At 49.0% G+C, this 26,037-nt stretch overlaps 1 protein-coding gene and 1 non-coding gene across 6 annotated transcripts in view; both read left to right on the top strand.

Moving 5' to 3' along the window:
* The window catches only part of Tet (Ten-Eleven Translocation (TET) family protein), a 220,285-nt gene that overhangs the window by 10,257 nt on the left and 183,991 nt on the right, over nucleotides 1-26,037 (top strand). The window contains exon 1 of one of the 5 annotated variants that reach the window (XM_065452034.1): nucleotides 16,912-17,037. The exons of 1 other annotated variant lie outside the window; for it this stretch is intronic. Coding sequence is in view for 1 of the 4 variants with exons in the window: in XM_065452032.1 (XP_065308104.1) it covers nucleotides 17,001-17,037 (37 nt within the window). In the remaining 3 variants the exon portion in view is untranslated. Of the gene's footprint in view, nucleotides 1-16,911; nucleotides 17,038-17,507; nucleotides 17,606-22,835; nucleotides 22,858-26,037 lie in introns of those variants that run through there. 3 more of the 5 variants (XM_065452032.1, XM_065452039.2, XM_065452037.2) reach the window with 3 other exon arrangements.
* On the top strand, nucleotides 4,066-4,138 carry TRNAT-CGU (transfer RNA threonine (anticodon CGU)). The gene has a single exon. It is a non-coding gene; the product is annotated as a tRNA-Thr (tRNA).

Here is a 26,037-nt window from a genome sequence, read left to right on the forward strand (position 1 = left end):
TCTTCTCGAAAGAAAAGAAATTGAACGCAGCGAGAATGACGCTGCTTCCGCGAGATAGAAGTTTTGATAGCTATATACAAGTTTTGATCAAGAGAAAAACACATTAAGGAGATGTACAAAAATGCTAGCATAAAGAAAGTACGTGCAGAATACCGTATGAACTCGACTATTTGCCCCCGCCCCGTTTCAAAGGGGTTTCCAATAAATCATGCTCATCGGCATGCCAGTTCCGTTACGCATTTCAGGGGCACATCGGCTACCAAGATACACTGCTGGGCGTTGCCGTCATGAGCTGTCAGCGCGACTGTTTCTCTGAAGCGATGGAAACAGCGCGACGTTCCAGAGAAATGCAAATGCAGAAAAGAGCAGAGACGCTCGTGTTTTTTCCTTTATCGCGCGGTCTTGCAGCTGTTGCGCTCGTGCGGTGCGTGACCTATACCCGTCTGCGACTCTGTTTGCTTCGACTGGCCGTGACTGCGCGCCTTTTCGGGTGCAAGGGACAATTGGTTGTGCTACAGGTGGCCCCAAGTCTAGCGTATCGGAATGTCATCCCGGAAAAAGTGTGGTCTTAAAACTGGCAGACAGAAGACGTCCCCGAAAATTATTTTGCTTATTCCGCTCAGCAACGGATATCGTTTACATGAATTTGTTCACATGATACGCAGACAAGAAAAGAAAAAAAAAAATGGGAAAGGTAAACGTTCCTCTCTCTATCGATGTCTGTTGATTATCGCGGTCTCTTTTTTTTTTGAAGGTTTATGTTTTGCTATATTTTGCAGCAGACATATGTGTTGGCGGAGTCATGGGGATTCGATTGCAGCCGCATTCCAACGCAGCTGAAATGCAAACGAAAAAACAAACACTCCGGTTCTTGGATTTGGTTTTCGTCAAGAGACCAGAAGTGAAGAAACTCCCTCTCCCCGTACGCGTGAGCATGGGAGACTAATCCTTTCCTTTTGTGAGCCAAAAGCTGAAAAGGAATGCAGAGTTGAACCTCGCCATGGACTGCCGGGAACGAAAACCAGTGAGTGGCAACAACCAGTACAGTTTACAGCATGTCCAGTTGGGTGGGTTGGTATGCATTTTTTTTTTAAATAGCGGATTTTTAGAGAGCGGAATGCAGGGACATAGACTCCAAGCACTCCGTCCTGTGGCGCTTTTTCTGTGCCCTGCGTCGCGCTGTTTAACAAATTCAGTTCTGATTTAGCGGTAAATGCGAGACATATGCGTTAGCGTTACGTCGCACCTATTTGAGGTCCCGGATCTATGATATTCTCCCGTGTTCAGCACATTTCAAGGTGTAGTTCAAGAGCTCGCTTCGAGCTCCTGAACAACACTCCGTCCTGCCTCTTCTAGGAGCAAAGTGCACCTGACGGCATTCCGGAGCAGACCGCCCGTCAATTACCACATATGCTGTCCCATCACCTCTCCACCCGTACCACGTGACCGGCTTCCCACACTTCACACACATATATATTTTTTTTTTACTTTGACACTGCTAATGCTAACGCACTAAATCGCGCGTCCACGCGAGACCCCTGCTTGCCAACTACTGGAATGATGCCTAGCTTATACAGCCATGCTCTTTGCGGCAACTACCCTTCACCGATTATGAGACAATGTAGCATTGAGAAAATCATTTCGACGAAAACAGGCAAGCCGGAGGAAGAGGGGAACTATGATTGTCATCGACCCGAAAAGTTTTGCGGATTTCCGGAGAACTGATTCGCACATTCATTTGCCCACGCGTCGAGATTACTATAACTCATCTTCGAATTGCGGTCTGCTGGCCTCCTGGCTAACGTAGATGGTGGCGTGACCGCCTCGGTAAGGCGTAGTTCCCAGGTTCAGTTACCGGAACATCACGCATTTCTCTTCGACTGGAAATCTTTTTGAAAATTCCGTACGCATTCCCTTTGTAACCACGTGCTACTTTCGAAGGGGTGACTATTTTTCGACAGTAGGATTCTATGAAAAATTTCCCCATCTCGACATATTGCAATAAACTTCAATGGGCAAGGAATGGGCAATGGGCACGGAGGGATAGCAGGAAATGAGTGCAACATTCGAGAATATCTCGACGAGCTAAAAGCCACGACGAGTACGTCGTGTTTCTCATGTAGCGCTTGGGACGGGAGGGTAGCTAGGGCTGGCAAGAAGGTTCTTCGGACAGAAAGTCCGGAAGATTCAGGTCCTAATCCCCTTTCAATCTGTTCCCATTTGTGCTGTGAGCTGTATTCTTCATACCCACACCTGCAGGTCTTGGCCGTTCGTGCGTGTCGTACCAGTTGGGCATTTCCTCCTAGTAAAAACGCGATACGCCCCCCCCCCCCACCCCCGAATTGAGAAAATCCCAAAATACCGCGACAAGCGACTCGAACAATGGCGGGCCCATAAGCTCTTAACACAGACAAAATTTGCCTGTATGCAAAAAAAAAACAGGCGCTATAATGTGTGCGTGTCTTCACTCATTCAGATGAGTGCGAAATGATGAAATGAAACAAAAAAAAAACGCTTTGAGATTTAAATACAAGTACGTTAAAGAAGAACCGCTAACGGTCGAACTGAATCCAAGTTAATCCGAACTCTCATAGCCCCGTTGTGGTTTTTGGGTCGTTAAACCTCACGAATCAATGAATCACTTATTCAAGCGTGCCCATAAAAAACAAGAAAAATAAAGAGAAGTATCCACTTGGAGAGAAATGAAGTTGTTCGATAAATAATGAGTGCGAGCTAACCAACGTATTAAGATTGCCGAGGAAACATTACTGACCTTTTGTCGTGTATACCTGTGAGAAGATCGCTGTAAGAAGCCTTTAGTGTGTATAATACATAAATACGATGGTGGTGATGGTAACGATGACGATGATTATATTGCAATAACTACACGGTAACCAACTGTCCCCCTCGCTGTCGTGCAATCTCTGCGCGCTGCATTATTTATACGCCGCAGGCGTCATCATATTTGCCGTCGTCATGTTTTCTCGAAGAATCAAAGCGGGTCGAGCGATGACGTAACGTCCGTTACAGGTTCGGACGGGAAGTTGGTGAGAGGCCTAGAAATAAAACCTTAAAGAGCGAGAGAGAGACTGCAGGGAAAACAGCTGGCTTCGTAGGAAACGACCAGCGAAGCAAAGCCTGAGCAGAGTAGTTTTGGGGTGCGAAAGATGAGGAAAAAGCACAAACGGCAATGCGTTTGCGTCTCTTTTTTTTTCTCTCTCTCTCTCCTTTCCTTGCCGATGCATGCTGGGCGAGCAACGGTGCGCATCAGCGTTTCTGCTATAGCGGCCGCCGACTTGCATTGCTGAGCGAGCGAGCTTTTCACGGTTGGCCAACGTGCCGTTTTAAAAACTTCGCAGTACACAAGCGGCCGCTCGCTTCAGTAAGCCGCCTGCGGAGTGTGCAAGTAGGTGAGGAAAGAAAAAAAAAAGCACGGGAGCGGAAAAATAGATGCAGAAAGGACGCCATCCGTGGTAATCTTCGCCTTTGTTAAAAAAAGAAGAAAAGAAAGATGGAAGATAAAGTAGGTTCCGTTTCTTGCGCACGATAATAAATCTAGTGGGCTATTAAGAGGTCTACACGAAACTTGCACCTCAAGCTGTAAAAAATGGAATACAGGTCGAAGCATATTAACGGAGCAGTGTCACCTCGGACACCAGAACAAAGGGGTTAACCGAGGGGCCCGATTTTTTATTATGCATATCATGAGGAGCCAACAAGCAAAGACGCCAAGGACAACACATGGGAAATTACTTGTACTTACTAATTCAATGAAAGAAATGATAAATTAATGGTAATGAAAGTGGATGAAGAAACAACTGGCTGCAGGTGGGGCATGATCCCAGGCCTTCGCATTACGCGTGCGATGCTCTACCAATCGAGCTACCGCGGTTTATTGACCAGTTGCTTTCACCCAAAAAGCTCACGTACTCGTGACGCCTGCGGCAGAAAGGATGTTCCACATTCGCCGCCAACGTTTGTGATTGGTGGCGCTGGCTAACACTGCCAAGGTTAGCTGTAGTAGTAAAGAACATTAATACCCAAGAAACTAGATGGAGAAACGACGCCGCGGTAGCTCAATTGGTTAGAGCATCGCACGCGTAATGTGAAGACGTGGGATCATTCCCCACTTGCGGCAAGTGGTTTTTTTCATCCAGTTTCATTGCCATTAATTTATCATTTCTTTAATCGAATTAGTAAGTACAAGTAATTTCCCCTATGTTGTCCTTGCCGCCTTTGTTTGTTGGCTTCTCATGATGTGACTTGGAAACCAGACAATTTCGCACCTCTCCACCACCGGTTCCGAAGTAATAATAATAAGCGATGTATCGTATAACGCGCAAGAGGTAACATTGGCTTACCGCATTGATCTTTATCTACAGATTAAAGGGGAGAAACAATTTTGATTGCACCGTCCCGGCCCCAAAGCTACGACGTGTTTTCTATGGGCCAATTAGTGGAATATTGTCGTTCGGAGCAGCTATAGCAGGTAATTGGACCCGCAACAATGTAACAACGGAGGCGAACACGTCTGTAGGTATAGCTGTATAGGTATATATATATTTACACGTACCTAGGATCGACGTCACGCACGCGAGGAGAAAACGCCGGCGTTCCCTGTGGCCGCTCGCACGCGCATGGTGTAACTGAAATCATTTTCCAACTTGGTCGAGACCTTTGCAAGAGCCATACGCAAACACATCGAGCAAGCGAGAGTGCGCCGCGGTAAATTTTGCTGCGCGCGTTTTCGCTCTCTCTCTCTTCCTCGCGCGTTCACATCAGCGTACACATGCGCGGCTCGTCTAAACACACGGCGCGCGAGGAAGCACGAAACGCGCGGCGATGATTTTATGCCGCGCCGTGTGCGCGCGCTGTTTGCGCGAGCGATTGTGTGAATCACGACCGCTGAGTCACTGATTCAATCCGCGCTCGGATCCCGTCATTTATTCGGCTTTGGCCCACCCCGCGCCGCCGCCTCACGACCGACCCTGCTCTGCATGCAAAACCGATTGGGCAGAAATTACGAGCCGGCTCCGGCCGCCACTGCATGCATACGTCGACGTGGCCGTGCGCGCGAGAGAGATTTTTCTTTCGGATATGCGCGCGAGCGCGGTTGCATATCATTTATCGGGGACGCACAAAAGGTGTTCCTTCGCTCGCGCCATGGGTCTCGGGCCGCTGCGGGCCGGCGAGGAATATAAAATTACTCCGCGCGGCCGGCGGTGACTGAAGAAGAAACGCCGGGGTGATTTGAATACAGTCATCCGGCGGCCGCTTCGATATGCGCGTTACGTCTCGCGCGTTTGGCGAAAACGCCGATGGCCTCGATCCACGGGTATCGCACTTGCAAGAAACGTGACTGAACACGCCCATAGGGCCGATATGTATCTTGGTTAGCGCGCTTGAGTATGCGGCCGGACTTCTTTCCTTGGTTTCTTTCTTTTTTTTTAATACGCGCGGCTACCCGCCGACATCTCCTAATGGGTATAGAAACTTTCTGGAGAAATGACAACAGCGCCAAAACACACAGCCTACAGCGAGCGCAAGAAGTGAAGTGGGAGAGGCGCGATAACCATTTGCCGTGACATCTCCACTGATCGTTCATCGCGAGGCAAGAGTGTCCGAGATGTGAAAATGCCCAAACGCGCCTGCTCCGTGTGACTCGGCATACTTGCGATCGAGACCAGAACCGCGCACATTCCCTAGCTTAAGTCGACAAAGTTCGGCGCGTGAAATTCAGACGAACGACGCCGGAGCGTGGGTCGTTGATTCTAATATCGTCTCATTTACTTCCTTTCCCAAGCGGCCAGTGATGCTGATGCAGGGGTGATAAATTACAGTTCTAAGTTAATTAAATTATGGTGTTTTACGTGCCAAAACCACTTTCTGATTGTGAAGCACACCGTAGTGGGGGACTCCGGAAATTTGGACCACCTGGGGTTCTTTAACGTGCACCTAAATCGAAGTACACGGGTGTTTTCGCATTTCGCCCCCATCGAAATGCTGCTGCCGTGGCCGGGGTTCGATCCCGCGACCTCGTGCTTAGCAGCCCAACACCATAGCCACTAAGCAACCACGGCGGGACAGTTGTAAGTTAAAGCGTCTAGTAGAACTTCAAGCCGGTGCAAGGGGTATATAGTGGAAATCAGTTTTGTGGCGCGCGTTTCGAACAGACATGGTTACTGAAAGCCGTCATGTTGTGGCTTTTATGCGATGTAGGCAGGTTTTAAAGCGAAGCTCTCTTTGCCTCTTCCTTCGGCTTTACCACTGCTGCTGCGGCTGCTGCTGTCCGGCACACCGCGTCGACGGGTGGTTCGAAAGAGCCTGGCAGAGAAGAAAAGCGACGTCAGGTACTCGTTTGGACCGAACCGCGTCGACTGTGCATAATGCCCTCTGGAGCTCTGCGGTTGTCGCCACATTTGCCTCTTGACAGCTGTAATTATCCGTGACCCCCCAGCACCTGCACCAACCTTCAAGTCCAGAGGGAAACTAGAACGAATGGAAGAGAGAAGGAGGGAGAGGGGGCATGGATTGGGTAGAACCGACGCAGTCGCGAAACGAGTGAACAGCCTTGTCACTCTTCGCTCGCAGTTCCCATACAGATAGAGCGGGGTGGGGGGATAGGGAAAAGTATGTGACATGAGAAGGCAAGGAAATGCTGGATAAACGTAAGTTCAAGGATAAACTTCAGTGCGGTGCGTTTCTGCTATTTCTGAAAAATAAAAACATGCAAATATGTCTAGTGGACAACTTACACATGACGCGCAGAAGCAATGCCGCATAATTAAAGCGCAATGCAGGGTCCAGGCGACATAACGAAGCGGTCGCACGTCAAATGAACACTTCTGTGCCCGCCGCGATAGTTTTGCGGGTACGGCATTGCTCGAGGTCACGGATTTGACCTAGGCAGCCGCATTTTGACTGGGGCGAAATAAAAAATGCTCGTGCACTTTGATTTAGGTACAGGTTAAAGAACACCACGGTGCCAAAATTAATCCAGAGTGCGCCACTACGGCCTGCCTCATAATCAGATTGTTGTTTTGGCACGTACGGCCCCATAGAAGAAGCATTCAAGTTTAGTGCTTCTGTCGTGATGATATGTGCCCTGTGAGGCAATGACAACGCTCAACCCTCTCAGAGGTTATGAAATATGGCGCACAACAACGCCTCAAGAAAACACCTCTTCCTTTGTGTTCTGTGTACTACGCGGGCAAACAGCAGTGATGCACGCAAGGAAACGTTTAACATCAACTCACCACTCTCGTGTCGGACAAAACATGCGCACACATTTTCACAAATATTTTTTTTCGGCCTCGCGATGTCGTTGGGTGAGGATATACGCACAGTATTGGAGAGAATAAATTTTCTCAAACTCTTACTACTGCGACAACAATTACGACACGGCGATGACCGCGGCATGATCATGACACTTTGTTAGCTGACACATGGCCTCCTAGACTGGGTGGGTCGCGCCGCCCGATCTTGGAGGCCATGACTGACATTTGAGAGAGCAAATCTTTGGTAGGGGTCGCTGAGAGGGACCGCGGCATTGAAAGCCGCGCTGCGAACGTCTGAAACTGCCGAGCGCGGAAGTTTTGTTGGCGGGCGCGGTTTTTATGCGAGAGCATTACATGCCCCATGAGGCAGAAAAGTTGGCGTTGTCCGCAACGAGTGGTGACAAAAATCAATGTGACGTCATCGGTGTTTAGTGTGACGTCAGTCAGAAGACGGTAAATGGTATAACAACAGTAGTAATTGTGGGTAATTAATGTGAATTGAAGTGAGTTAAGATGAATTAGAGTGAAATAATGTTAGAGCAAGTTACACTCCGGAGGGGGACCGGAGCGTAACTTGTGTAGAACAGGACTCCCCCTCCGGAGTTTTCCGGGGGAGACAGCCCCCCCCCCCCCCCCTCTCAAAGCGATGTCGAATCCTACCCTACGAGCACCCACCTAACGCGTCTATACCAGAGTTTTGTCAACCAAATCATCATAGATTTCTTTTGACTTGCCTCGCCCTTGTCACTTTACATTTTATTGTGGCTTAACGCTTAGTGCATCATTGTTGGAGCGGACGTGCACGGATTTTAATTCCTACTTTCGCTTTATTTCTGCAAATCCTGATAATAGGAGGATAAGCGCATTAGAAGTACCAGCGGCGGCTGCCTCAACCGCATTTTCTCACTTCAACGTTGCTTTGAATTTCCACTGTAAACACCATGTATATTTAAACACAATATATTTAAATACATACACAGCACAAAGTTTATTATGTTTTTTTTAAAGAGAAGGAGGTAGCCAGTTAACAATTATTTCTAAACGTATGGATAGCTTATGCCTAGAGAATGAATATGTTGCTGTATGTTCACCTCGCTTCAAAATGTTTTACGTGCTTTTTTGACCCTCAAAAAACCTGTAGACTTCAGTGGCCCCTTCGGCAGAGTCTTTTGTCAACGGCGCGTGAAATGCACGTGCATAATATGTGTCTGAGTATCGCTTCTCTTGCCAGTAAGCAATGCTAACAACTCATGAAAAAAAAACACTTATAATAATTTACAACATTTATTAGGCATGTAAACATTGTCACTTGCATGCAGAGGTCATAAATATATGTAGGTTGTCCCAACTAGCTATCATGCACCAGATTTACAAAAAAAAAAAAAAGGTAATGCGTTACCCAAAGAAAACCTAGTGCATATTGTTTCCAGTACAGTGGCGTAGTTGCCAGTAATTTCTTTCCTTACTTACTGAGATGTAATTACGTAATTGCAATTAATTGAGTAACTCGAGACGTACTATCCTAATGATCAAAGTATCAATGAGGCATTTGTAGGCACAGCCAAGGGGCATCTAACTGCGGTATTTTCAGCGACGTACTAATTGCGTAAAATTTTTTTCCGACTAATGAATAAACCCTGCCTCCCACTCGGATCACAAAGCAGCGCCCTCGAACAGGCCCCCTCTGAGTTATCCAGAACGAAATAAAGCCAATAAAAAAAAAACATCATGATGGAGCTAGTGCCTTATCTGCAGCGCTCCGGCCGAAGTAACACGTCGCGTTTGGTGCTAGTTGGAAACAAGCTGTGAAAGCTGTTGTCTGAGCGTACGGATGGTTTTTTTACAGCGAAAGATGTATATGACTAACCTTCCGTAGTTTTTTTCGGTGTTCGGCAACAAAAACGAACTTAGCGATTTATAACAAACCCATACACAATGGGTTTCATTGTTTGCTTTGTGTGCGATCACGTACGGGTGCAGTGCGGCGGCGCAGATGTCAAAATGCGGAACAGATTAGAGCGCTCGCCGCGAACGATAGCGTGGCGTCAATATTATCGCAGTATATAAGCAGGAGAGGTATCGGGGCTAAAAACAGCTGCGTTATCGATGGGGTGGACACGTATAGCTCGTACATCCGAAGAACAACATGCGTACGTGGAGCGCCGGTGGGAACAGCAACGAGAATGCAAACGGTGCCGGCGTGAAACGACCACCGACGAAGTACGTTGCCGCGATGCTGAACGAACAAATGACGACCATTCCACTCTGTGAAGATAGAATGGCAGCGAAAGCACTTTGCTTTTCGTTTGAGAGTTTTGATTGTCGTCACCTTTCGGTGCCATTCCATCTTCACAGAGGGGAATGGTCGTCATATCTTCTTTCTTTTTTTGCCACAGAACCTATTACCACAAAAGCGAATTGACAACGTCAGTGCAAAGGTTTAAAGGTGCGTTTTGTTTCGTCCCAGTCGCCATGTTTCCCTCCAATGAGCAGAAGAAAAACACGATCCTTGCCTTGGGAGCTGCAAATGGAAACAAGTGGAAGGCCGCAAATATATATATATATATATATTGGCCATGGAAGCGTGGCGGTAGACCAAACGCATCGACTATCATCAGAAATTATGAAAACCTGAGAAAAACCAGCAGCTTTCAGAATCAGCGGCGGAGCATTCCATGTTTGAGTCCTAGCCTACGCACGGATGTTCTATCATTACAGCTCTTTTTTTTTTCTCCAGATAAAAAAAAAACCTAAAAAAATATGGGGGTTAGCCCGCACCACCTTTAGGTATAACGGGCATAAAGCCAAATCTAAAATAAATGAGTAAGGGCTACAATAGCAGACGAAAGCATTTACGGCCTCAAACCCTCATGCTAGCGGCTGGAACGTCGCTGCCCAGGTACCAGTTTCCAAGTCATCAAATCTTAGGATTATAAATGACTCTGCTATTCACCCGTGCCACCATAACCTGCACCAATGCTTAGAAGATACGGACCTGCAGAATCGTCTAGTTTCTCCAACTGAGTCCTCTCAAAAGCCGATGAGTCACCGGACGTTTTGAGCAACATCATGTGCACAGATGACGCTAATTTTCACAGAAACACCCAGGTAAATTTGCATAATGCAATCTATTGGATGGATGGATGGAAAAACTTCATTAAGAGTCCTATTGGACTGATTACATCCCACACTGGGTAAAGCGCAATCGGCACCAGTATCAGTGGTCGTTCAATGTGGGGTGCGGAATTTTCGCCGGTGCTATAATCGGTCCTATCTTCTTCGATCACTCACTGACTGGACAGCGTTACGTGGACGAAATCCTTGAGTAGTGGTGGATGGGTTTCTGAGCGCAGTCCCGCGGTCATGTCTTCCACTTCTGTGGTATCAGCAAGATGGGGCACCAACACAGCAGCAGCCGAGCACGAAACTGGTTGGATGCGACTTTTCATGCGTAATAGATTGGAAGCCACGGGCCTCTAAATTGGCCGGGTAGGTCACCTGACCTCCCTCCACTCGATTTTACTTTGGGTTTATGTGAAAGATCGTGCTTACATGATCGATACGGACGTCAGATTAGCTCAAGACAAGGATAGCGGATGTTTGCCGTAGAAGTCCAGCGTCGGTAATCAAGAAAGCCACTGAAGATGTGATAAAGCGGACTCAGTACTGCGTAGCTGCAGAAGGAGATATGTTCGAGCACGTCCTCTAGGCAGCAGCTGGTGTTCAACGGCGCTTAATAAGGTAACACTGAAATCTGGTGGGGTTTTTTTGTTTTTTTGTGCTGGCGTCCCGATTGCCAATTCGGCTCATTTAAAGTGGTATGTTTACTTTCTTGAACGCATCGGTATGGCCTTTTTTCTACACGTGGGCTGCTTCGCGGTCTGTTTATTTCGCTTTTATTTTTTGCCAAGAACCTGTTTTTGCAGCACGTATACACTGTAATGAAAAATAAAACCGTCATTTTAATTTGGCTTTGGACCGAAGCAAGTCTCTGGCGCGAAATATACCTTCGCGCGCACTCTTTCGATGCGGTGTGAGCAAAGCTGGGATTTTGAAACATTGTATGCCTATTACATAGCTTTTCGCGTTTCGTGCGCGGTCAGAGCAGCGCTTCGGCCGCGTTATCAAGGGTCTGTTGTAATCAATGTGATCAGTCGGCCTTGAGAGACGGATCATAAGTGTGACGTAGAAATGAGAGGAAGGAATAGCTGCAAAGCCGCGAAACTTGCTGTTGGGGCTCCTTCCATACCATTATCGAGGTGATGCGTTGTCTCTTCGGGTTTGCGACAGGCGGTGCAGTTGCATTCAATCCGCTTATTTGAGGGTGCTGCCTTATGATGCGGGTGGGAGCGCAGTCGCGTGGTATTTTTCACGTTTCGTGAAGTTTGTTTGATGGTCTGAAAAAATTGCACACAATTAGTACGTCGCTGAAAACACAGCAGTTAGATATCATTTGGGGGCACCTGCGGGTCCCTACAAACGTCTCCTTGACACTTTAGTAATTAGGGCAGTACTTTCCGAATTAGATAATTCATTGTAATTGTCGAATTAAATCTCAGTAAGAAAACAATTACTCGCGGCTACTACACTGTACTGGAAACAATATGCACTATAGGTTTTGTTCGAGTAACGCAAGTGCTCTTTTTAAAATGTCTTGGTGCATGATAATTGGGGCACTCTGTATAATTCACTCAGTAAACGAAATGAGGCCAAGCCGGATTCACTCGAAATCAGAATCAACAGCAGTGATGCGCAGCAGCGCTTATACTCGGAGTCATGGAGAAAGAAAAAGAGGGAGAGAGAGAGGATGCAGTTTCGCCGGAAAGGCGAAACAATTAATATGGGTGATAGCGAAGTATACGACAATTACACGAAGGAAGATTACACCACCGAGAGACGCCAGATTCTTGGTGGTGCGAGATGACTCAGGCTGTGAAACTGAACTGTCTCCTACTATGAGGTCTTGTAAATTCTCATATAAGGCCGTCACTTCAGTGAACACTTCTTCGGAGGCACATGAAGTTATTATATATATATATATATATGGCTCGGAAGGTGGTCGGGCCCCAGCCCTCCATCCCCCCCCCCCCCCCCCCCGCTTTGCGTTAGCGGCGGCATAAGGACAATGACCACGGCGCACGACATCCGTGATAGACGGGTGGATAACCCAAACACAGTTTAGAGCCCAGTACTGTAATGGCCGCAGTATAATCTCAAAAAAGCACTATTGGTGAGCGCAGTTAACGAAGCTTGTCAACGAATACGCCCCGTCGCGAGCGGCCATCTTTCTCGTACACGCTACATTCACGCCTCTGTCGCGCTGACTTCAAACTGCGCAGCCGGCGTCAGTTGCCGCACATCGGTACATAGCGCAGCGCGTGCTAGGATGCGGCGGCGGCTCACGAGGAGATCGCATCGTTGGGACCGCCGTGTGCACTCGGGCTCCGCTGCCGCCGTTCCCGGACCGGCGCCGCGTCTCGGACAATTGTGCCGAGCGGTTTCGCGGCCAGCCCCGCCGCGTTCCCGCCGCCGGCTCCTCATCGCGCCGGAGAGCGCGCGGTTTCAGCTCCCCGCGGCGAGGCCTCCGCGCTTCTAATTTTAAACGGCGCGCTCCGCGGCCGTGCCGCCCCAAAGATGTCGGTGCGGTGGGCTCGCGCGTGGCGCGCCCGCGGCTATTTCGGGCAACGGGACGCCGCGCCCACCGCCGGGGCACTTCGCCGAAATCAAAGAGGCGCCTCCGATCGCCCGGAGCTCCGCTTCCCTCCCACACCACGCTGTGTGCAAGGCGGTATAAGAGGGGGTGGGGGTGTTCGAAATAAAACACTGTGTCGCCATCTCGAGCGCGTGCATGAACTTGGGCGCCTGGTGTTTGTGCGCGTGGGCCGCACTTGGGGGAGGCTCGTCCCCGCCGGCGGGTCGCAGAAGCCGCGTGTACTGAGCCGCAGACGCGCAGCACGACTGCGCACTCTGTTCGACGACGTGAAAAGGGCAAGCGCCAGGCTGCCGCACGGCGGTGTCGCGTACAAGAGTTTCGACTCGTAGAACGATCGGTCTCGTACTCGTCGTCTGGCGGAACATTGTTGCGCTTGCGGACCTGCGCCATACATGATCTGAACCTGGAGCGCTCAATCGGAGCAGCGAACGTGCGTGAGCGTATATAGTATAGCCATGCAGTTACATCCGGCTCGCGGATCTGTGCGCGCGCAGCTACTGATACCGTATTAAGTACCTGCGTGTAAAATGTCTACGGCTGTATAAGATGCCACCTACTAGCTCTTATGTGGAATTTAGTCAGCACAATGAACTACACGAGCATTGAATCGTCTGTTGTATATACAGGGGGTCCCGCGTAACTTAAACCAAGGATTTTAAGAAAGAAGTGGTTAGCCGCAGCTGAATGAAACAAATCGAATATGGAACTCCTTAGGGTATTTTTTCTTACATTCGGCTTAATTAGTTAATTACTAAGATGAAGTATGCAAAATTTTTAATATTCAATTTGGACCAAGTGCGTTTCGTTACGTTGTAGAGGAGATGCAGAAATGACCGATCCAATTGTTTGTCGCAACGTTCATACATGCAGCGTGCTGATTGTTTCGGCGTTTAAAGAAAGCCCGCGAAATATGAAATAAAATCATGCGACTGCGCTCGTGGACTATTGTATTGCAGCGCTCTCAACAGTAATTCGAGCCCATTGCATATCATGAGCGACGGCGCTTCCTTCCAGCGTGCCACCGCCAAAGATGCTGACGCACTGTGAGGCCGATGACTTGAGCCGCGGCCGCTCACTTCGTCACGGTCCGCTCGCGCGGTTCTTTCGCACGAACCGCGATTGAAGAGCGCTGCAATACGATAGCCCATGAGCGCAGTCACGTGGCTTTATTTCGTATTTCGCGGGCTTTCTTTAAACACCGAAAAAAATCACCACGCAGCATGTACGTTGCCACAAAAAATTGGATCGGTCGTTTCTGAACCCATTCTACAGCCCTACGAAACTCACTTGGCCCTAAAGCGAATACTAAAATTTTGCATAATTAATTTTAGTTAATCAAATAATTCAGCGGAATATGAAGAAATACTCTAACGAGCGCCGCATGACGGCAAACCATATGCCTTGGTTTCATTCAGCTCCGGCTAACCACTTTTTCTAAATATTTGGTTCAGGTTACGTGAAAGACCCTGCATTGCGAAACCTGAGTATATATATACCCAAGGTGAAATACGGGTCGTGACTTGTGCATGCTCTCGATTTCTGACTCCTCGCAAGATATTGGCAACCTTTGCGCTAGCAGAGACGTGACAGTAATCTGGAAACTGTCACTACGAACAGGATTCTTTTTCTTTTTTTTTTATCACATGCCGCAAAGCCATCGCTTTGCGGCGTGTGATAAATACGAAAGAGAACACTCGCATCAGACAAGAGAGGAGAACAGACGCGACGCTGTTCATGTCGTTTTCTCTTGTGGCTAGTTTCTTTCTTTATTTATTTATTTATTTATTTATTTATTTATTTAAGGGTGCAGTTCTTCTCGTGGCATCGTGTACAAATTGAACCATTAATTAATCATCGTTGAAAAGTTTTTAACAGGGGTGTGCAACCTGCGCGATATCGCTGATCTGGACGGCATTAATCAAAATGCGCATTTTTGAGGTCGTCGCACTATGACGTTCAAGGAGCTACAGCGTGACCCGTTTACTCGAGTCTCCCTTTTGTGAAGGCCTAAAGGTAGAATGAAGAGGTGTACTAGCTCTCGGACCTTTCGCCGCTGCATCATTGAAAGCAGTTTTACCCTTTCCTTCTGACAGATATACAGCTGACCCCGGCCTGTTGCCAGGGTTTCCCAACGGCGCAAAAGAAACTGTGCATTTAAATGTGTCCGGAAAGTCAAGTTCTTCGTGACAACCCACCTGCAATGATTTTTCCCGACGATCGAACGGACCGCTAACCACTCTCGTCGATGGCTGCAGTCCGGTCGCGGAAAGCGCGCAGTGGCGCGATGCAACCGGGTACGCGCGCGCACGGCGCTTTGCTCGCCGTGCAATAATTACTGAGCGGACGCCCTCAAGTGCCGCTTACGAGAATCTCCCGAGTCCCGAACGGCGAGGTTCGCAATCGTTCATTCGACGCCTGCGGCGGCGGCGGGCTGCTCTCCCCACCGAGTCGGGAGAGCGCGGCAGCAGCAGATGTTTCAGGATGCCGCCTGGGGGAGTCCGGAGGAGACGGGGGGAGAGGGGGGGGGGGTGAAATCTCACTTGCCTCCCCATCCTTGCGGCACGCTCGTCTTTCCCCCGTTGGCCCTTGAATCGCGCTATCCTCGCAGCTTTGCTCTTCTTTTGAGGCCCCACAGCTCGTCGCTTCTCTTCCATCTGTTGATCGTCTCGGCGTACTTCGTTTGCGCGAGGCTTTTCACGACGACACTTGCGGTATTTTCGTTCGTGAACGCTTTGGTGGACTTGGCTGAGCTGCATGCTCCGCGTGTGTCAGGTGAACGCCGGCCAATGTATGACCCTGTAGATGTAGCTGAAACGAGACCCGTACCTATGCAGGGTGTTTCAGCGAACACTTTCAATCTAAAAAAAATATTTAAAATCGCCTGTGGCAGATAGCACAATTCTAGTTCATGAGCTAGTGCGGACATTACTTGCAACATAAAAAAAAAGAAACGCATAATCGACTATTTAACAAAAAACTAACGAAGTGAGTTCTTATCCAATTACCTTATGACACATATTGCAATTTACATATTCTAGCGGGTGGGACTGCAAGGCATATCCACTTGCATATATTTGTGCGGATGAGACCATTTACGAGATATGCGCCGTCAAAGCTGCAGTAAAAATGCACTGTTGTTCCACTTACTTTCTTAACAAAACGTCGTTTCGTGCATTGAAGAATCGCCAATGCATTTCTCCGCAAAGTTCGGGAATTAATATCTCGAAATTAGTGTCATCCTGAGAATTTGTTCCAAGTGGATCCGCTTTGCGAACTCCCCTGCTAGAATTTTTAAATTGCAATATGTGCCATGGCGCAATTAGTCAAAACTTGGTTAGTGATTTTTGGTAATTAGTCGCTTACGCATGTCAACTTCTTGTGCAAGTAATGTCCGCTTCTTCGAGTACACTGTTAAATAAAATTACATCCTTTGGGTCGTATCTTGCCACACAACAATAATCGTCATCTCTCTTGTCCGCATTTCCTTTCTTTAAGGCTGCGAGCCCGGTAATTCCCAGTAACGAACGGCATGCGCGTTATCGGCGTGACATAGCGTTCTCGACAGGAAGGTAGCGAGCGCAGCGTTTTCAAGAAAGGAAACGCAAGCAAGACAGATGGCGATCATCGTTGTGCGGCAAATATACACCCCACAGGGTGTATACCTTTGTCTAAGAGTGTAGACCAGCTCATTGACTACAACTGTGCTATCTTCCACGGGCATTTCTTTTTTTTTTTAATATGAAAGTGTTGGCGTAAAAACCCGGTACAGCACATGGTTGATGCACACACAAAAAAAAAATAAAGCAAGCTGTTGTTCTCGCGGAAATTAATATATCTTTTTACAACACTCGGTATTTATTTTTCGTTATTAACCTTTCCGACCATTATCAGTATTCACTCGCCGTCTTCAAGTGTGAACGTATACCTCGACGCGCCATTATCGCGGCACAGTAGTCACGTGCACACCCCCGCAAACGCGGCGGGACCGTGCCGCTCGTATTGGCACAGCTATGGGGTGTTGGTCACTAATCAACCGGATTTGCATCGGTAAATATTGACTGTTTTGATTTCTTCGCTTGATTAACGATTACCTCAATTCGTGAACGCTTTGCGAGTACTTATTCTATAGCTACACGCATCTCTGCGCAGTTCCCTGACGACGCACTGTTTTTCGCTGCCCCCTTTCTACCAAGACCTGCTTGAGCATTGCTTAACGACACTCTGTAGTACAAACACTGCCCCACCTGGCAGAGTCGGTGACTGATGTGCAAAACAGCGCATCATGTTGCTGCCTACCATCGGTAGTCGCGCGGCTGGAGATTCGCGGTCTGCGAAATCAAATTGTGTCTCCATTTTCTAATGCCAGATTTGAAGGGGCTGCTATTATTGCGATAGCAATTATGTACACTCGCCAGATGAATTTTTGCCGTCGGCAACGGCGACAGCAAAACTGAGCCTGGAGTGTCCATATATATTACCATCGCAATAAAATAAGCGCTCTTCGACGAGCTCGGGCTGGATCGCAAGCGCCGTCGGCCGCGGCGTGCGCCGAGCTAGGCCGACTGGCCCTATCGCTGGCTGTCAGCGGAGCCGTCAGCGGACAACGCGCCGTCATGTAAGTGTTTTGTCGTTCGGAAAAGCGTACATTAAAGAAAAATTAGGGGATTTTACGTGCCAAAACCATAATCTGATTATGAGGCATGCCGTAGTGGGGGACTCTGGAAATTTGCACCACCTGGCGTTCTTTAACGTGCACCTAAATCTAAGCACACGGGTGTTTTCGCATTTCGCCCCCATCGACATGCGGCCACCGCGGCCGGGATTCGATAGCCCAAAAGCATACATTTATTGACAGTGTTCGCGTAAAGCGAAACGGCGTTGGGCAAAGTTATCTGTATTGTATGTCGCGACGTGGAAATGAAGTCTTACGAGCGTACAAGCTGGGCCGCTGGATCTAGGCAGAGCTTGCGCGCCGCTCGCTCGTTCGGGTGCACGCACCGTGTGCCCCGAGTCGTCGTATGCCCCATGTCGGAGCAGCGCCGCACGTCGGATCGGACGCCGCATCGTAGCGTGTGTCTCCTGCTTTACGCTATGCGCAGCTTCTGCCCTACGTCAGCGGCCGCGCAACACTGCATACCAAGTGCTGCAGGCACGGCCACGTGTGTAGGCTCCCGAAGGCATTCACGTCTAGGCTCCCTTAGTGACGACGTACCTGATCTCCTCCCACCGGCTACGCACTCCTTGTATTAAAGACTTTCCAAAAATTTTACTTTTTACGAGAGAAAATATTTCGCCGGATGAGCAACTTGTTTTAACCTGCATCACGCTCGACGCTCTCATCTTTCTATTACCATTTCCCTTCCCCCAGCGTAGGAGTAGCCAACCAGACGCATTTCTGGTTAACATACCTGCCTTGTCCCTTTGTCTCCTCTTCCTCCTCGATGGCTTCGCCGAAGCTCAACTACAGCCTACTGACCCTTTTCGCGACGATCCCGTGGGCGCTGCCATGTTTGATCACGTGGTGACGCGTCCATTGCTTGCCTCAACTGCATCCACGTTTACAATGGGTGTGTGTGACGCCGGTGCGGCTGAGCGAACCTAGAGATATCATAGGCGGTGACTGGGTGGACGACACGAAGCTTTAGCCACAGCTTGAGAGAACGGCTTGTTTTAAAAGCGAGGGTAAATATGTATTCCAAACTATGCGAACTCTCCGCTCATGAGTTGAATCAGGATTAGTGTGTTTTGCTCTTCGTTCTTTATTTGGCAAATATTTTGAAGCAGCGGCTTGTGACAGTTCTGACTCAGTATATTTCCTTGGTGCGGTCACTATCTGATTATTTCTAATCGCTCGCGGGTGTGCTCGATTCCTATGTACTTGTTCCTGCTGCGCACAAAGCTTGAAACGTAGCGGTTTTGTACGCTGTAATACCTTGTAGCAAAGTTGTATTATCGCTAGTAACTCGCTTACTCTTGTGGACCGTCACGAAACATTCATTTTCGACCATTCGTGCGCTATCGGTGTAGTCCGTCATTTACTGTGCGTATATGGTGCACATATATTCAAGTGTGCGTCCATTCACTTATTGACACGTTGATGATAGAGTGGGCGTAAGATTTCGTGCCAGTTGGGGTAGATGTGTGTAGATACTGTGCGCGAAACGTACTATGATAAGTGATTATAATAAGGGATTATAATATAATAATAATAATAATAATAATAATAATAATAATAATAATAATAATAATAATAATAATAATAAGGGATTATAATAAGGGATTAATGAAGAAGGAGGAGGGGTAAATGAAATTTGTGGTGTGTTCGGGATCACAGGAAACGGACTGTCAAGATGCTATTTGCCTGTAGCAACCGTCCCCACCGTTACCCGTCACCGGGGTAATAAAATTTACATATATGCAACCATGTTCAACTCTAACTGACCAATGGCGCTCTTCGACATTATAGAAACAGGGGAGCGAGAATCGTAAGGGAAGATAGCCAGAAGCGCTTATCCAGTCTGGAAACCTGCACAGAGGAATGACCAACGGTAGAAATAAGTGTAAGAGCAGGAAACGTATGACCTTGCCGCAAGTACTAAGAATAAAAAAGAAAGCTTTTTAAAAGGCTTTCGGAGCAGGACACATGCACAGAGAGAATAAAAGGGTAAACAGACAAGCTCACGTGTAATAAGGGCTCGCAAAAGCAAATTCACCCATAATGGCGCACCGCGGTACATAGTTGCATTGTGCTATAATTTAACCGATCGTGAGGGCGCTTATCCAGCAAAACGTCTGCTTAGGATTTCTTAGAAGCAGAATCGCGGCTCACAGGCCATGGTGCAAATAATTTAGCGATTCTACTCAAATGACAATTATCTCGCCCTTCGAACGGACTCGTGCGGTGACAAAGCATTCGTACAGATGACGTGTAGCAGGGCAGACGGATCGGACAAATAGCCATGGATATGTAAATAAAGCGTTCCTCTTTTATCACAAGGGACGCATTCTTGAGTGATTCGTAAACAAGATACAAATGTTTTTGTCTGTATTTTGTGCCAAACACGGATTTGACTTGCTGCAACGTACAGCACGCAGTTGCACCGCCGAAAATTCCGGGCAGCATTTTCTTGCTTTACGGCACCTTGTTGCTATTTATAGCATCTTCCTTCTTTGCCAGTTCAGACGGCGTTGCTCCGCCATTCAAATTTCGCACCGCCAATGCCAAGGCAAATTGTGTTGCTCACAATGCATGTATATGTTCACGGCTTTGGTCATAATCGCATCTAATGCTCCAGCTAGGTTACAAGCAGTAAAGCGGGGGCAGCAGCGCAGGCAAACTTTGTGACATGCTCGAGACAGTAGAGAGCCTTATAGGGGACTCAAGAGTATCGCTTTTCACTTGCGCACGCAAACCGCTTGGGTCCCAGCAATACCCTAGCTGACTTCGGTGGCCAAATTCACAAAGCTTTTCATTCGTAAATGCATGGTCTTTGCCATGGGCCAGCTGCCTTCGCTAATGATATGTCCGGTATCAGGATTGACTAAAACTTTCTCTTACGAACGGAGTCTTTTGTAAATACGGTACCAGGCTGTTGGGTATTCAAGCCCGCTTGCATACCCTAATCTAAATCTCTCTAGTGTGGCCAGCTGACTTGTGGCCTGTCTCTTTCTGACTGTATCTTACGAGGAAGACGCCACGCAACGACTATTGCTAAAAAGCTTCAAGCAAGCGCTGCTACGAGGACTCCTGCCGAATATCAACAGGAAACAGCCTCGTTCACGAAGATCACGAGTGCAGATGTGTATCTAGGAGGTGTTGATGGATTACGAAAGAAATCACGCGACGACGCCGTGAAGGCGTGTCCTGCCGACGGACTGTGGAAAAGTTCAGAAGAGGCGAGCCTGGAAGACGGATAAGGAACTCCAGGCTCGCAATTGGGATTGTTTCCATCTTCAGATGCAAACCTCTTATTTCTTCTCTCTCTCTTAAGCCTTGCTCTAAATATACAAGTTTCCACAGCAGCATTCACAGTAGCTGGTAACAGTTACAGGAACACAAAGCCCGTCCCTTTCTTGCAAAGTCACCGCACTGTCGGAGAGTGGCCATAGTGGCTCTCGACTCGCGAAAATAGAGAGTAATGTTCTCGTGTTTCCACCTCGTTCAACCGGTCGGACACCGCCGTTGGGCGCTGTTTCACATATCGTCCCCGTGCTAGATTTCTCGCTGCCAGGCTCACGCGCAGCTCGGAATCGAGACGGTGTAAGAGTTGGCCCGTGTGAGGAGGGCGCAAAAGAAGACAAATAAAGTGAACGGAGCGACACAATCATAAAAGCGCGAGAGCGGGGAACGGAGAGAGGCTGACCTAACGCAGCAGCAGCAGCAGCCAGGAGAAAACGCACTGCCTTTGCTCTGTGTGCTTTGCCGCTGCCTATGGGCTTCGTAGGTGGCGAACAATGAGATCTGACGATCAAGCTGATAGACCGCCGCGCGTCGCCCTCCTCTCTCCAATTCTTTTTTTCCCTCTTTTCGCGATCGCGCATCTGCGCCGGAGACGCGCCTGATTGGTCGCCTTTGGTCACGTGGCATCATTCGGTGTGCATATCCTCCTTCTCTTTCTCCACGCTCTCGCTGCTGGTAATCTCCCTCTCCCTAATCGGACACCGCGCTGCGCCCTGACAGCGAAACAACGGCCAAAGAGAAAAAGCATAACAAAAGCGGCACAAAAGAGAGAACGGGACCGTCGCCATGTTGGGTGCATGACTCACCAGCCGTCTGCGCATGAAACTTTGCTGCAGCCGTTCTGCTTCCAGAGGAGAGCACTTTGAAGCAGGCCCCCATAAACTTGCGTATTCTCTTGGCGTGGCGAGATAGAAAAAGAAGAAGAGAGGGAACGCGAGATAAATAACAACTTATGCGTCAGTTCCGTCATTTTGACAAAGTATGAGGTTCCTTCTTTTTTTAACAATAACACATGAGCCGCTGAAAGACCCATACTCGCAGAAACAGACGCTGGCTGTAGAAAAAGAGCGCCTTGTTTTGGTGCGAGTGTTTCATGTTTGGAAAGCCAAACTGCAGCACGAGCGCATCGTGCTCGATACATTGGTGTCCGCTGCGTGGCTTCTCCACTCAGATTCAGAGAAACTACAGGATGTGACTCTTGATGTGTCCGAACGACACTGTGCCCACAGCCGACTACGTTTCTCTCTCCAATGTGTATCTATATACGCCTCTGCCGAAAAGAACGTTAACGGCCACACTTCGTTCAGCAGCGGTGACGTGCCCGCCGCCCTTGTGGTGGTCGCGAGTGCGAGCAGAATCCCCAGCGTTGTGTGTCACTATGACAGGCTTTGCGCGAAGACGCTTTCTGCAATTCTGGGGTTTTACCTTCCAAAACCGGCGCGCATTCGATCCCGGCTGCGGTCGCAGCATTTCGACGGGGGCGGGGGGTGGGGGGGAGCGAAAAGCAAGAACGCTCGTGTACTCTTGTGGAGGCTAGGCATCAATTTCGCAGCGGTTCGCTAGCGCCACCAAATAGTTCGGTGTTCTTTGCCAGCAAATATGAGGTGAAACTAATTTATTTGGAATCAGTATGAAGTGACAAAAAAGAAGGTCATCTTTAAAAAGCAACAAACTGTGTATTTGTACGGCGACTAGTAGTTGTTTTATATTAGTTTACGTTTTTTTCTCTCTCTCTCTCTTTATCTTCAGACTGTTGCGACAGCCTCATGTGCATGCCCGCGCTAGCAAGCACCGTTTGCGTACAGCGAAGCATAGACAGAACGCACTGAGTGACACAGCTTCCACAGCGTTGCACGCTAAGTCTGAAACGGAGTATAAGTGCACGTTAAAGAACTCCAGTCTTCCAGGTGAGCAAAATTAATACGGGGTCCCCCGTTACGGCGTGCCTCATAATCAGATCGTGGTTTTGGCAAGCAAAACTCCGACATATAAATGATTTGATTTTCTGCTCGTTCCTCGTCATCGACATCAGTTCCCTTTGCAGGGCAAGGTGCTCATTCAGAAATGCGTGAAAAGCAAATGCGTGTGAAAGCAAATGAAATTATGGGGTTCAATGGGCCAAAGCAACACAAGGGTTATAGGTTATACCCATGGCCGTCTTGCGTCAACCGAGTGTGTATACACTGTACACGCGAATTTTCTAGTGCCGCCATTAAATATACACCTCTTTCCTTCAACAGTAACAGACAACCAGTCATCTGCAGAACACAGATTACATGCAATTGCCCGCTCAATCGACTTCGATATTTAAATATTGGCAAGTGTATAACGTACAGAAGTGTGACAGATAATTTCACTGCGCTGTCCTAGTACCTGCAAAAAATCATGGCTATCATTTTTTTCTCCGTCTCTCGTTGCGTTGTCGATCCTGAGCTTGCTTCAAAGTTTCTTCGTTATACATAGCCTCCAAGATTCAGTGCCGCAGATAAGCACTGGCAGAATGCAGCCATTTCAGCAATGATTGAAACGTCCGGTCCGGCGCCGTCTTAAGGTATCTAGCGTTGGAAGCAAGAAAAAAAAATTAAATGACAGCCACGATTTGGGGAAGGATACCTACATGCGAAAACTGCCCTAGCAAAGCGGGGTGCTTTCCCTCCTAGGGACATGGGAGCCCTGTTGGTAGGCAATTCCCGAGGCAGCGCGGCGTCCCGATCGCCTCGGCTCCGACCTCCTTTGTCGCCGGGACCAGCTCGGTACCGAGTCTGGAAATCCCGCTCGCGTCGGGGAGAGCTTCGATCGCGCGAATAGTCTCTCTATACACGACAGCGTTTGCACGCGCGCGCGCTACTGGATATCTCGCTCCGCGATCAGCTGGCCAGCCGATCTGGCGCCAAGGGCAGCAGCAGCAGCGGCGCTCCTCCTTTGGAAGCAACGGAAGCGAGGAGCTAATCCATCGCGGAAAGGGGGGAGGTCGCCCTCCTCCACTCGAGGTTCGGGCCCCGCCGTCCGGATCCGTCACGGAGCCGCGTTGCCCTCCCTCCTCGTCCGAGGAGCGAGCCGGAAACGGTCAGGTCTGAGTAAGATGATGGATGGCGGGACGTCAGGTGAAGACACGCGTGCGCGCGCGAACATCTCGGTGGGACTGGCAACGGGTTGCCGCTGATCCGCACAACGCCGGAACCCTGCGCCATCTGCTATGCATGCGCGCGCCGGTGCCGCTTGAGAGCCGAGCTGCAGGGTTGTTGCGCCGCTGTCTGCCCGCCCGCTTTGTTCGAGCTGAAAGAGCGTAATGAGTGCCCTCCCGCAGAGACGGCCTCCGACACTGAGCGACAGGCTTCTTCGCTCTTGCGTCGTGGACGCGTGGTGACTTGCGCGAGGGATATATACTGCGCAACCTTATCTGTATAGGGCCGCGATATACGGTACGCAAGTCGCAGCGTGCGGCTCATTAGCGTGAATTTCGTGCAATCTTATCAGCGAAAAATGAATGCCTATATGTTCCTGAGCATCTGAAAGTCACGCCTCTTACTCAATTGTGTAGGACGTACACAACTGCCCTCAATTCGCCCTCAATTGTGTAGGACGTACACAATTGAGGGCGAATGTGGATGTGTTTACTATACTCGCTAAATTAGGATATGGCGTGGGTCCTGCGAAGCATTTTTATCGCGTGGATCAGTTGATATAGAAGAGAAATGTCTACACGTTGTAAGTACTCCTGGACCATGTCATGTCGTCGCAACATGAAACAATGACTATACAGTTCAGCGTGCGTTAAGGGGCACAGCCTTGGCGAACTTGTGGTTTCGAAAGTATCGCTGCACTTAAAGACAAGAGTGGTCGCCGGGCCCCGTGAAGACATCCTGGAGCAGCTCCCCTCCAAAGCTCGAGATCAGCAGTATACCTATATTAAGCAGTATTGATTTCACCCATTTTTTAAAGCTTCGCGTTCTATCCCCCAGTAGGAACACTAGAGCTTCGAAAGCCACACAGAGACCGGCCTCACGGTCAAAATCGGCCCCACCACAGCTCTTGTCACGAGCGCAGCGCGAACGTACTTCTTGAGTTCGCCACAGGCTAGCGTCGAACGGGCGGCGTGTTCTGACGACGCATGAGGAAAAGAGTGCAGCGGAACCCTTCGTGTACCCGCGATATGTCAACAATGTAGTAAAATAAATAAACAAATAAATAAGTAAGTAAATAAATCATGGCTTAGTGCGTATGGCAAGCGCTTGTCTTCGTACCCTCCCTTGTGATTGTTTATTTTGCACGACTTTCCTTTTCAATATATGCCAATTTTCGCCAAGTGATCAAACTCTTTTTCTTTCTTTTCTGCTTAGAGCGGGTCAGTTGTCAAAGGGCAGTGGAAATGCGGCGGACTTCATTTCGCGCGTGCGTACGTATATCGTACAACGGCGTGAAAACCTCGAGAGTGCGGTTCTCGGCGTGGCGCGCCTAGGTTTCTCTCTGCGCGCCGACAAAGAGGGTCTCCGCGATGCCGGCGTCTCGAGAGCCGGAAAGCCGCTTCCCACGGCGACGATGACGACGGGCGTGAAGCTGGGCGGCCGAAAGAGGCGGCAGGAAATAATCATACTACGCCGATGAGGAAGGCGACTGAGCGAGAGCAAAGCGTTGGCCGCGCTGATGTGGAAGGAGGGGGGGGGGGGGGGTGGAGGAAGGCCGGCTTTGTAGACCTTCGAACGGGCCCCGTCGAACACCCTTTGTGGGCGCGCGGAGAGAGAAGCTCGCCGCTATTTCTTTTTCTTTCTTCTTTTAGCTGCGGCGCCAAGACGGTGTTGTATGCTCTCGTCGCATGTTCTGCACGTGCAGCTGTTCCTCGAGCCTCGCAGCGGTGAGCGCTGATGGTTGTTCCATTGTGCGTGCGTGAACCAACCGAACACGGGTCGCAACGTTTCTTGCGGGGGCTGTAGATAGGCTGCAGCAGAAGCGCGTGTTGCGAGCGGTGTTTCTGTCAGCTGTCTCGCGGTGGGTTGTCGAAACGTATTTCGAACGAAAGCTGGAAAGGATAATTGCATTTCTTTTATCGGAGTGAAAAAAAAAAAACGATTTTGTGCATCGAGAAATAC

Source organism: Dermacentor albipictus, chromosome 1 (assembly GCF_038994185.2).
Source record: "Dermacentor albipictus isolate Rhodes 1998 colony chromosome 1, USDA_Dalb.pri_finalv2, whole genome shotgun sequence".
Lineage (NCBI taxonomy): Eukaryota > Metazoa > Arthropoda > Arachnida > Ixodida > Ixodidae > Dermacentor > Dermacentor albipictus.